Source organism: Sinocyclocheilus rhinocerous, unplaced genomic scaffold (genome assembly GCF_001515625.1).
Source record: "Sinocyclocheilus rhinocerous isolate Xijiao unplaced genomic scaffold, SAMN03320098_v1.1 scaffold271, whole genome shotgun sequence".
Taxonomy (NCBI): Eukaryota; Metazoa; Chordata; class Actinopteri; order Cypriniformes; family Cyprinidae; genus Sinocyclocheilus; species Sinocyclocheilus rhinocerous.
This window is the reverse complement of record NW_015657574.1, coordinates 363,838-376,527: the sequence shown is the minus strand read 5'-3', so window position 1 is coordinate 376,527 and position 12,690 is coordinate 363,838. Positions and strand designations below refer to the sequence as shown.

Genomic DNA, 12,690 nt, shown 5'->3' with positions numbered 1-12,690 from the left:
TTTTTCTATATACACTGAATTAACTGAATATCAGAATATATTTAACGTTAAATGTACAGCTATGTGGAGCAGTATTTGAACCAATGGGGTTTCAGTGTGGGCGGGGCTACCAAATGATGCAATGCCCCCTTTGAACCCATAGGAGAAGTTTCAGTCAAGTTTCTCACGCTCAAGACTATCTTTCTCCTCGCTATTTCCTCACTTAAAAGGATCAGGGATCTTCAGGCACTTTCTGTTTCGTGCCTGGAATTTGCTCCAGGCAGAGAAACTGGAGAAATTTTGCATTATATCACTTACTCACCAGTGGATCCTCTGCAGTGAATGGGTGCCGTCAGAATAAGAGTTCAAACTGCTGATCATCAAAAACATCACAACAATCAAAAACATCACAATAATCCACACGGCTCCAATCCATAAACATCTTGTGAAGTGAAAAGCTGCATGTTTACAACTGAAAGAAAATATTTTAATGTAATTTAAAATGCATTTAAATAAATAAATATTTATTAAAATAGCTCAGAAGTGTCAAACCTATCTGAAAAGTTATACATCTCATCTAAGTATCAGCCTTTTGGCCGTGATGGCATAAGTTCAGTTGATGATCAATTGGGTTTTTTATTTGTTTCTTTGTTTTTAGGTGAACTTTGTAGTATGTCAGCTCTGTGCCCTGCTCACGGCCGTGTGGTTCAGGCTCTATCTGCACCCCAGCAAGACCAGTCCTTTTGTGCGGCATGTGGTGGCCACACTGCTGGGCATCTACTTTGCCCTCTTCTGCTTTGGCTGGTGAGTATTTGCCTGCTGTCCATACTGACGCATCCCTCTCTGTGTGTCCGCATTGAAACTGAAACCAGTTTTTGCTTGTACTCCCTGCTGCTGGACTGCAGGATTTGTGCTGGTGTGACATTCCAGAAAGATACAACAGACGCCAATCAATAGAAAATGTAGCAGTCTGCAAACGAGAGAGATTGATACAGAATAAACAAACGATTTATAGGACAATAAAAAGAGCTGAAGCTGACGTCTGTAGTACACTGTCAAGTATCAAATTATGTGGCATGTTTCAGTTGTAAATACACCTGTATGACTCCCTCAGCTCAGTGCAACAGTGACTGGACATTTTTTTAAAACAGAAAGTCACCTGTGAGATGTAAGACACCATTACAACATTTGATTCAAACCAAAAAAGGATTTGAAAAATGGAAAACAGAAATACGAGTTTTCATGGTTACAATGAATTTTGTTGAGTGGTGGGTCCCATTTTTGGATTGTGAGTCGTATAATATATGTGACCCTGGACCACAAAACCAGTCACAAGGGTCAATTTTTCGAAATTGAGATTTATACATCACCTGAAAGCTGAATAAATAAGCTTTCCATTGATGTATGGTTTGTTAGGATAGGACAATATTTGGCCGAGGTACAACTATTTGAAAATCTGGAATCTGAGGGTGCAAAAAAATGTAAATATTAAGAAAATCGTCTTTAAAGCTGTCCAAATGAAGTTCTTAGCAATGTATATTACTAATCAAAAATTAAGTTTTGATATATTTAGAGTAGGAAATTTACAAAATATCTCCATGGAACATGATCTTTACTTAATGTCCTAATGATTTTTGGCATAAAAGAAAAATCAATCATTTTGACCCATACAATGTATTTTTGGCTATTGCTACAAATATACCCCAGTGACTTAAGACTGGTTTTGTGGTCCAGGGTCACATATGTTTAGAATTCACAATAATAAACATTAAAGACTAAACATGTTTTTTTGTTTATTAATTTGTTTTGGAAACATGATCTTTTTAAAAGAAGGTTTAATGGAGTGCAGGAGTAAAAAATTATAAAATTAGATTTTTCAATTCCAGTATACTTTGCGAAAACCTTTGCGGGAAACAGCTGGTGTTTTAATTTTATTAAGAGAGTAACAATAGAAAAAGTCTTGTCGATACTAACATAGTTTTAGAAACATTAGTGTCTGTGTTCTGACTGTCGGCACACACAAGCTTGTATTGATGTGTCGGTGGCGACTAAAATCCTGAACTCATTAACATCTCATTTAATAAGACAAACAGATCAATAGGCCACACTCATGATAATCAAGGATAGATAAATGTCTGGCTGCTAATTAGTGCCATCTTTTCAAACCCTTATTAAATTGTCTCTTTTTGTGTTTGTGTGTGTTTAAGTGTGTCTTACAGATAAGCTTCTATCAAGTTTCTTTTCTTTACATAAAGGCAGTTTCATTTGTTGAGTCTGGGTAATAGGCATACAAATTCAGCTTTTCTACTTGAATGAGGACAAGCTGAAATCTCAAAAACTTAGATTACACTAAAAACTGTTTTTATGCTGATCCAGATAATGTGCATTTACATCTAGCCTTTACCTCTATCAGAAAGACTATAGGTTGTTCTGCAAGGTGGAACTCTGTTCCTACAGCTGCCATATTAAGAGTTAGAGTCCTGCCTTTCATTTTTCAATGAGTAGTAGTTATATACTGCAAGTATCATTTGAAAGTTTCTTCTTGTATAGTGGACATTAAACAAAATTGTGCTGTATTAATAGAAACAACATTTTCTCTCTCTTCTTCAGGTATGCTCTTCATTTCCTGCTCCAGAGTGGCATTACTTATGGAATAATGATTCTGACCGGAGTCGAGCACATGCACAAGTGAGTTCATAATTTCATAACTATAACAACATTGAAAATTACTCAAAAGTGCTTTAAAGTTGTTGTATTTTTTTTTAAACTTTCATAGCATTAAAGGCAACATTAAATCAAAAGTGACTCCATTTCCTACTAAAGAGCCCATGAAATGGCTGGACAAATGCAGCGTTTCTTGTGTTGACTGCACAAAAATGGCCTCAAAGCTAATAATACTGTTTCACTAGGAAATACGTAACAACACAGGAGAAAATCTGGTTGTAAACACCATTACATTACTTTAAATTCAGTAGAACCCAGACGTGCGCGAATCCTTCATGGCCCCCTTTTCATTCGTAGGGTGAACTGAGGTCCATGCTGATAGAAGTCGTCCCCTCTCTTACAGCCCGACTCTTCTGATGAAAGAGTTGAAAACCGACCCAGAGATAATTATAATGAGAAAGAGATCATTCTGTCACTGTCCTCCTCACGGGTGTAATAAAATCTTCCATTATTTCCCCTCTGCCGTCTCCTGCCAGCTGCCAGAAACTTTTTACTAGGTGGTAAATATAAAACTGCCTCAATGTCAGACTTCTGCCAAACGGCCCTTTAGGGACATTTTGTTTTAAATGAGTTGATATTACTGTCTTAGGATGATTCAAGGGGTAGTTGTTGAGGTAGACAATTCTTCCTCCTCCTTTTTCTGTCTTCTATCGGTGGGTTGTGTAGAAAGGCTATTGACGTTACTGGTTGTGTCATTTTGGGAATCATACAGTGGTTGAGACCATTCTATTTTTGGCATTCTTTAGGGGGCAAACTGTTTTGCAGATCTGCAAATCATTGTTGAATGGAAAGCACACACACGACACACACACACACACACACACACACACACCTCGTCTATCTTCGTACTCACACCTGCAGTGTCTGGGGACCTGAGCTGAATGTGTCATCACTACAGCTCGAGTGTGTGTGTATAAGAAATAATGAGAATGACTGGGAGCTTCTGTTATGCTAGTCTCTGCTAGCGTCATCTGCTTTTCCCTACCTTTGTCTGTGAGATTAAAAGATCTTGCATTTTAAAACCACACGATTACTGGAATGACCTTCTGTTGTCATGTGCGGTGAACAGAACACAACCGAAGTTGTGTAAACTCTCAGTCAGTACGTTTGCATGCACAGCAGAAAACAACATAATGTTTTTATGCACCGTGTTAGCATCTGGTCCACGCTGCTTTTTTCACCATCTTAGACATGACTCAGAAAACACAGCGGAATATACAGTTAAGCTTATAGATATCTAGTTAACGTACTGCTAAATCTACCAAACAAAACCAGCAACCTGGCAAAAAGCATGATCAGAGGACACAGAGGAGTTTTGTGAAGGTTTATGTTGTGATAATGACAGGCTGATTCTCCATTTATCCCACTTACACAGTTACTTACATGCATAGCATACATATAGAGCATCATTAAATAGACATTAAATATTATTTGCAGTTCAAATTATTTTATGACATGAGAAGAGGCACCAAGGCCACCCTCACTGTTCACAACAATATTCAAAGCACCCATAACTTATGTAGTTATTTTAGATTTGCTGGAAAAGAATTAAGGAAAAGGTGTATATATATATATATATATTTTTTTTTTTAAAAAGTATTTTAGAGTTTGAAAATAGAATATTCTAGACAAATTCATAATATGTTTGCATATGAGAGTACAAAATATTGTATTCTTTAAAAACTGCCCTTGGAGTTTTATGATTTTAATAATTAGCATGACTATTTCAGGTTTATAAATCACACTTCTAAAATCAGACTTCCTCATATATCTCTGACAGTGGGCACTCTGGTTCTTCAAAGGAAAAAGAGAAATATCTTAATTTTTAGTAGTTTATCTTAATTTAATGCTTTTTTAATATCATTTTACGTACATCATTTATATAATTTAAAATATGTGCCTTAATTGGACAATCCAGTGTTCAAGAGAGCCATGTAAAATAAATACCATACAGACTGAGCAATCGCATGCAGCCTTTTAACTCAGTCAGCGATAATGAAACTCCTCTATGGCACTAGCAGTTTACAACTCTTTGTGTGTGTGTTTGAGAATATATGTGCCTTTTTCTGTCTTCTACCTTCATTTTTAATTTCCACATCCTTTTTTTTTGCATCATACAAGAATAGAAAGCAATAATGTCATTCATTAGCGTAGAAAAAATGTGTTTCCACACACACACACACACACACACACACACTCACACTCACATTCACACACACACACACACACACACACACACACACACAGACAGAGTCTGCTGTTCAGTCTCTGTAGATCAAAAGCCCTCATCACCACTGAGAGTTCATTTCTGGAAACATCTTTGAGCTCTTTGTTAGCTTATTTTTAAAAATGATGTTTGTGCTTGTTTCTGGCTTTTAATTGATCATATAATTCTCCGTATGGCATCCTCCAGGCCCTCATGATATCAAAGCTCTTGTAAAACTACAATTTATGTGTAACATCTGAAGAAAAATGGTCATAAGTACATTAATGCATCAGAAATGGTTTGCAATCTAAAACCTGCTGTTTGGTTCACATTGCAGATACTGTTTGGTGGTCGCCCTGGGTTATCTAAGCTTCTGCCAAATTACCCGGGTTTATGTCTTTGATTACGGAATGTACTCTGCAGATTTCACGGGGTAAGAATACGCCTTTCTGTGTGAAGTTTCTGAGCTTCGTTGTCCGTGTTTTCTATTCATATTTCTCTTTTTTTTCTCTCTGACAGGCCGATGATGGTCATCACACAGAAGATAACCAGTGTGGCTTTTGAGATCCATGATGGTGAGTGAATGTGTGTGTGTTTGGTTAAAGTTGAGAATACACACAGGAATGATGCATCGAGATTCTGTTGTGGATTCTGTTCCAGACGACTGCTGTTGTGATTGTCAAATGTGCTGCCAAAGGGCCTGAGAAACTAATTAAAGAAATGGAAGGCAGCGGGATGAAATTAAAGCAAATGAAAACAAGCCTCCCTCCTTCTCGTCACCCCTCTATTGTTCCACAGGGTGACAGATTACCCTTATAATGTGTGCTCCTCACACCGCACTTCTTAATATTACCATTATCACTCATTCATTTCTTTGTCCTCTGCTGAGTTCAGCTGCTAGCCTTCAAACCTTTGTTATGGAGATTCTTCTAAACAGAGTGGATTCCCTTAAGATTTACTCTCTGTTTTATCCTCACTGAATGTCTAGTGCGAGATTAAGTCTGGATGATATGACGATTTACACTGTGCCATGGCGGCATTGTATCAGATTTTTCATTTATTTTATTTTATTTTAATTTGTTTAATTTAATTTAATTTTTACTTAATTTATTTTATTTTATTTTCAATTTGTCTTTGTTAGTTTTGATTGATTTTGACTGATGTCGGACATATTATTAATTTGTTATGAATAATCGTATCTTTTAGTCTTCATCATAGTCTAGATAAATATAGAACATAATCAAATGAGATGAAGTCCCTTTCATTTGGAAAGTATTTAATTCAGTGGATTATCCAGAAAAGGGCATTACCATGTGGTTATATGAAGCAATTCTCATTGATTTCCAGTACAGATATTGTGATATATTCTGTTACTGTGATATAAAATTACTTGTTTTGTAATATAAATTGTATGTAAGCTTATAAAGTGGTTTCACTCGCCTGTTGCCCCGAATAACCTGTCACTGATATTCCCTATGGTCCGTAGGACACTAATAGGACAAAGTCCCCCATAGAAGTCCTTGCTGACCTCCATCACTAGTTTTGGGACATGTTGATGCATACTGTGGGTGAAGCTCTGTCTCTGCACTGCTGCTGCTCACTGAGTCGGGCATAAACCATAATGAAAACATTTTAAGTGGCTCGTCTTTTTGTTATATGCATAAGGGTGGCAATAAAACAACAAGAAATTATTCAAGCCACTTACCCTGGGTCGCCCTGCCTTGTCTTATCGTGCAGGAAGACAAATAACTGAGGCAGAGGAGACTCATGAGTCGACCACATGAACTCTGAGCCAAGTCAATTTACAGCACATTTCTTCCCTCTCTAATTACTTCTGTAAATCAGAGGGAGGCCAGGGAGTGTTAGACTAAACTCACAAGCTTAGAATTTGAGCACGTATGGGACATCCACTGTGCTCAAATCATGCAAACATTATGATTTCCCACTATATTGTATTTAAAGGAATAGTTCACCCAAAAACTTGCAAGTCTGCCATCATCATTCCATCATCCCAAACCCGGATGACTCGTTTCTTATGTGGAAAACAGAAAAAGGAGACATTTTGAATAATATACTGCTCCATAATTTCCATGCAGTTACCTTGAATGTGGACTGAAGCTTTATCTACTATCTATATATATTATCTGGGATGTTTATTATGGACTGATGGTGTTGGTATTGATATATTTTGTGTGTGTTTGTATGATTATAGGAATGGCAAGGAAAGAAGATCAACTAAACCAAAGTCAAAAACTGTTGGCCATAAGGTATGTAGACTAAAAAGACTGTTATTATTAAAATGTTGACAATACAAAGACAAAATTAAATGAAGGAATGTAGTTTTTGATTGAGTGTGTGTAATTGTGGTAGTTGCTTTGCCCTTTATATTTAAAACTGCAATCTCAAGTCTCTTTTCTAGACGTGATTTTACTTTTGTTCTAATGCAATTTTAAAATCTAGTTTTCCTCTGTATTTGTGTTTTATTCAGACGAATGCCCAGTTTATTGGAGTACTTCAGTTACAACTGTAATTTCATGGGGATTTTGGCTGGTCCCACCTGCTCTTATAACGATTACATAGCCTTCATCGAGGGCACCCCCTATCGCCACAGAGACCTTGAGACCAAAGGAAAAGTCAATGTGAAGAGCAGACTGAACGACCCTTCACCAAATGTTTGTTTTAAGTTGTTTGTATTTGCTTATAACTTCACATTACACACCAATTCATGTCACAAGTAGCTTAAATGTTTACCATTAAAAAGTTGGGGGTAAGATATTATGCATTTATTTGATCAAAAATACAGTAAAAAACTAATATTGTGAAATAAATATTGGTAATTTAACATAACTGTTTTCTATTTTGTTGTTTTAAAATGTAATTTAGTCCTTTGATGGTGAAGCTGAATTTTCAGCAGCCATTACTCCAGTCTTGTGAGTCACGTGATTCTTCAGAAATCATTCTAATGTTGATTTAGTGGTCAAGGAAAATGTCATATTATTATTGATGTACTCACCCTCATGTCGTTCCAAACCTGTAAGATCTTCATTCATCTTCGGAACACAAATTAGGATATTTTTGATGCATTCTATGAGCTCTCTGACCCTCCCATAGACAGCAAGGATCCTTACAAGATCAAGGCTCAGAAACGTAGCAAGGAGATCGTTAAAATAATCCATGTGACATCAGTGGTTCAACCGTAATTTTATAAAGCTACGAGAATACTTTTTGTGCGCAAATAAAACTAAATAACTACTTTATTCAACAATTCGTCTCCTCCGCGTCACCCTATAGCACCATTTTGCAACGTATGTACACGGATACGTTGTTTACGTTTCATATCAAAGCAAAAACAACGTAAACAGTGTATCCGCGTGCAGTGCTCCTGACACAGAACAGCATACGTTGTTTACGTATGTGATACTCTCCAAAATGGCGCCAGGGTGACACGGAGGAGACAAATTGTTGAATAAAGTTGTTATTTTTGTTTTCTTTGCACACAAAAAGTATTCTAGTAGCTTCGTAAAATTACGGTTGAACCATTGATGTCACATGGATTATTTTAATGATCTCCTTACCAAGTTTCTGAGCCTTGATCTTGTAAGGATCCTTGCTGTCTGTGGGAGGGTCAGAGAGCTCTCAGAATGCATTAAAAATATCTTAATTTGTGTTCCGAAGATGAACGAAGGTCTTCCAGGTTTAGAACGACACGAGGGTGAGTAATTAATGACAGAATTTTAATTTTTGGGTGAACTATCCCTTTAATTTCTTTAAAAAATGCACTGACCCCAATCTTTTGAACAGTAGTGTATATTATCTCTGTTTTATTCAAAATTATTAAGTTACATATGACTGGCTTGTTCCAAGTTCATATCAGTTTGTGCATTTCTGTTTCTCAACAGACAGAGGTCATCCGGAAACTGGCCACCTGCTTCATCTCTCTGCTGGTCTTTCTCTCCGTCTGCAAAGTCTGTCCTGTGGAGCGTAACGTTGATGATGATTTTATTGCCACCACGCCCTTCTATGCTCAGGTGGTCTACCTGTATTTGTCCATGCTGACCACCCGGCCTAAATACTACTTTGTTTGGACTTTGGGTGCGTGGATTTCCTGCCTCTCCTTCTCTTCCCATCTGGCTAGATTTCTCTCTCCTTTTCTTGTTTTGATCTTTATTGAAAGATATTGGTTTGTTTCATCTTCTCTTTGTTTATGTTCCGTTGATGGATATCATGTTTTGATTTCTTTGTTCATTCGCAGGGGCATCATACACTTATTTTTCTGAGGGGGAATAAGACATGATCAATCTGAGAAAGAAAAAGACTTGACTAGCCTGATAAATGTATGTATATGTGTATATTTATAAAATCTCAGGCTAGTCAAGAGTTTTTTGCAGATTGATCATGTCTTATTCCCCTCAAAAAAATAAGTGACTCCTCATTTTAAACAGGCATGACACTTCTTTTATTAGTCTGTTTTCCTATTTCTAAATCGTCCTTTCTCTCCCCTTAATGTGTTATATATGTGTCTGTTGAACCATACTGGAAATAATAATTCAATCAAGCACGAGCAGTAGTTTGTCTTTCACGTTCCATCATTATCGTTTATGCTGTACCTCCGGCATGATTAATTGCACATTAGGATGCATCATCCATCATCTGTTGTGCAGACTGGTTTGTGTGACCCATTTGAATTGGGATCAACATCTTACACAACACAGACTTGGTCCATATGACTTGTGTTTTACTGCCCTCTTCAGACAAAAGATGGAACTCCAACTCATATTTGTGTGCAGATATTCAATTCATGTAGTAGGTTTTGACATAGTAAGAAGAAAATTCTACCAATATTTTATTGTACATTTTATTACAGGCTTCTTTGAAATATGAAACACTACATCAAGCATTTTCATAATTCACTGAATTCCTAATTTGGCAATTACATACTTGCTCCATTCAAACACTTTACACCTATAAAGTAGAAACAAACTGGGTGCTGTGTATTCTGGGTTTCATAACATTTATTATTTCTGATGTGAGTATCTTGACACTCATGCTGTCTTTCTAAATAGCTGATGCCATCAATAACGCAGCAGGATTTGGATTTAATGGCTACGACAGTAATGGTTTGCCTCGATGGGATTCCTGGATAACTGGAACATTCAAACAGCACACTGGCTTAAAAGGTAAGAACAGGAAGAGCACATTTTGCTATTGTACACAACCATTCAAATGTTTGCGGTCTGTACGATTTTTAATGCTTTTATTTTGTTTTAAATTAAGATTTTTAAATGCTGTGCTTGTTTAAAATAATGCGTGTCCTAGATTGAATAAGGAGTGTATCACCACAGGTTTCAGTAATCTCTGTGTGAGTTGACACCATCTACTGGTGATTTTTCACAATTATCCAGTTTATCAATAATTAAAGGGACAGTTCACCCAAAAATGAAAATTCTGTCATTAATTACTCACCCTTATGTCGAAGGTCTTACGGGTTTGGAACGACATGAGGGTGAGTATTGACAGAATTTTCATTTTTGGGTGAACTATCCCTTTAACATGTTGTCATCATAAGCAAACAGACTAACAACTTATACTAAGTGTAAGCATTAGATGAAAAGATGAAGAATCATTTCCTTTCTCATTTTATTTTTATGCTAGCATGATTGTTGTATATTGTTTATTGTGTGTTGTCTTGTAGGGTGTGTTATGAACGTTGTCCCTACAACCCCACTGCTGCAACCTTCCTGCTGTCAGCCATGTGGCACGGGGCTTACCCAGGCTATTACCTCACCTTCCTCACTGGCATCGTCATCACTCTTGCAGCCAGAGCTGTGAGTGACATCACATTCTACCAAACATAAAGTGCACTTCACATAGGGAATATTCCTGTCCCTTTCATGTAATCTTGCCATTTGCTTGGCAATAAAGAGCACAGGGATTATTATTATTTTTTTTTTTTTGGTAAATTACATCTGTCAAAAAAAAGGGCAAAAGAAGAAGGGTAGACAATACATGAAATACTACTTATGACATTATAAAGCAATTGTATGAAGCAATTAAATAACACCTAATTTTTACGAGATGTGGGTAAAAACTACACAGTAGCTGAGACTAATGAAGAAAAGAAAAATGCATTTTAATTGACACATCTGGCTAATCAGCTGACACAGCACTTTTGGAATAAGTTTATTATACATATTCACAAAGTAAGTACTTCATGTCAAGTATTTTTTAACATTTTACTTCTACATGTCTAGTACTGGGTAAGGACTTGCATTCCCTAACATTTTGAACATGCATCGATTTACCATTTTTCTAAGCATAGGAAAAATGCAACATTGGGCATTAAGGGTCAAACTTGTTTCTGTTGTTCTCACACAGACGGAGCCTATTTATTGAATGGTACATCTGTTCTAATTTTTCTCAGGTGTTTGCTGAACTGTTTCGTCATTATTTATATAGTTTATTTACATTTTTTAAAAGAATTGATATTAAAATGAATACATTAGATTTAAAATGTGCTTTGATATAAATATTTATTACAGTATTTAAATGGTCAGATTGTGGAATATTTACTTTTCAAGACTTTATCCGTAACGGTTGAAATATCTTTATGTATATATATATATATATATTTTTTTTTTTCCAAATATATTTGCATGCTAAATGATGTTATGAATACTAAAATTTCAAGGAAAAAAGTATCAAAAATGATTGGTTACAATTTGCAATATACATTACAAAACCTGATGAAAACTTTGCTTAAATTTTTTTTATTTTTTTATTTTTTTAAATCACTAATGTCTCCCTGAAAACATAATACATCATGAATATCAATGCTTGGAATTCTGAGGGTTGTTAGTTGTTATTCATCCCTTTTTTAATGTCATGTTCCCTATTCTCCTTCAGGTGAGACACAATGTAAGACCGTACTTCTTGGGTTCTCCAGCTCTCAAGTTTGTGTATGATGTCATCACATGGGCGGCTACACAGATTGCCATTTGTTACACAGTGGTTCCCTTCGTTCTGCTTTCTGTGGGTCCCTCGCTCAAGTTCTACAGGTGGGCTGGACAAACAAAAATAGATACTAAAAATGCATAACTTTTTTTTTTTTCTTCATTCATGAATTGATATTCTACTGTCTCCATCACTTTGTAGGTCATGGTACTTCTGCATCCACATAGGCTGTATACTGCTGGCCATCGCGTTGCCTGTGAAACCACGCCATCTGCGGCTGAAAGAGCAACAGCCTACTGTACAGCCAAGTCTGGAGAGCACAGACAGCAACAGCAACCAGAAACAAAAAGCCACATGAGTCCCGGAACACCTTACCAATCTTATATACACACACAGACTGGGCAAATGTACCTATTCTCCAGCCACACATGAAGAGAGTCAGATAAACTGAAGCTCACAAATAAACCAACCAACCAGCCTCTGTCTGGACTGATAGAGTAAGTCATCCCTTGGCTCAGTATAGTGGTACTGGGATTGGACAGTGATTTGAGATGATGGAATCAAATCTGACTGGTATAAGAGGAGTTTTATTGCCAAGAAAACACTGTTGTATAGAATTATGTGACCTTGCCTTTGTAATTCAACTTGTCACAGCAAGTATTAGTGTCCTAATCTGGTGGTCTTGCATTGGGCTTGTAAATAGGATTTTCTTGCAAGGGACAAGGCCAATACCACTTGCAGAAAGCTGGCAACATTATATTTGAAAGCAAAGATTTTTAATGTGGTAGGGGTAAAAATAAATATGACTAACTAAACTAAAATCTAATAAA

General features: G+C 36.5%; 1 protein-coding gene across 1 annotated transcript in view; it reads left to right on the top strand.

The window, feature by feature from the left end:
- LOC107721374 (membrane-bound O-acyltransferase domain-containing protein 2) overlaps window positions 1–12,690 on the top strand; it is a 33,024-nt gene extending 20,334 nt beyond the window's left edge. Inside the window, 12 exon segments of the mRNA XM_016529361.1 lie at window positions 638–783; window positions 2,590–2,667; window positions 5,247–5,342; window positions 5,429–5,484; window positions 7,122–7,176; window positions 7,398–7,581; window positions 8,809–9,001; window positions 9,973–10,041; window positions 10,044–10,086; window positions 10,602–10,734; window positions 11,813–11,964; window positions 12,062–12,690. Of these exon segments, the coding sequence (XP_016384847.1) occupies window positions 638–783; window positions 2,590–2,667; window positions 5,247–5,342; window positions 5,429–5,484; window positions 7,122–7,176; window positions 7,398–7,581; window positions 8,809–9,001; window positions 9,973–10,041; window positions 10,044–10,086; window positions 10,602–10,734; window positions 11,813–11,964; window positions 12,062–12,218 (1,362 nt within the window). The 3' untranslated portion in view covers window positions 12,219–12,690.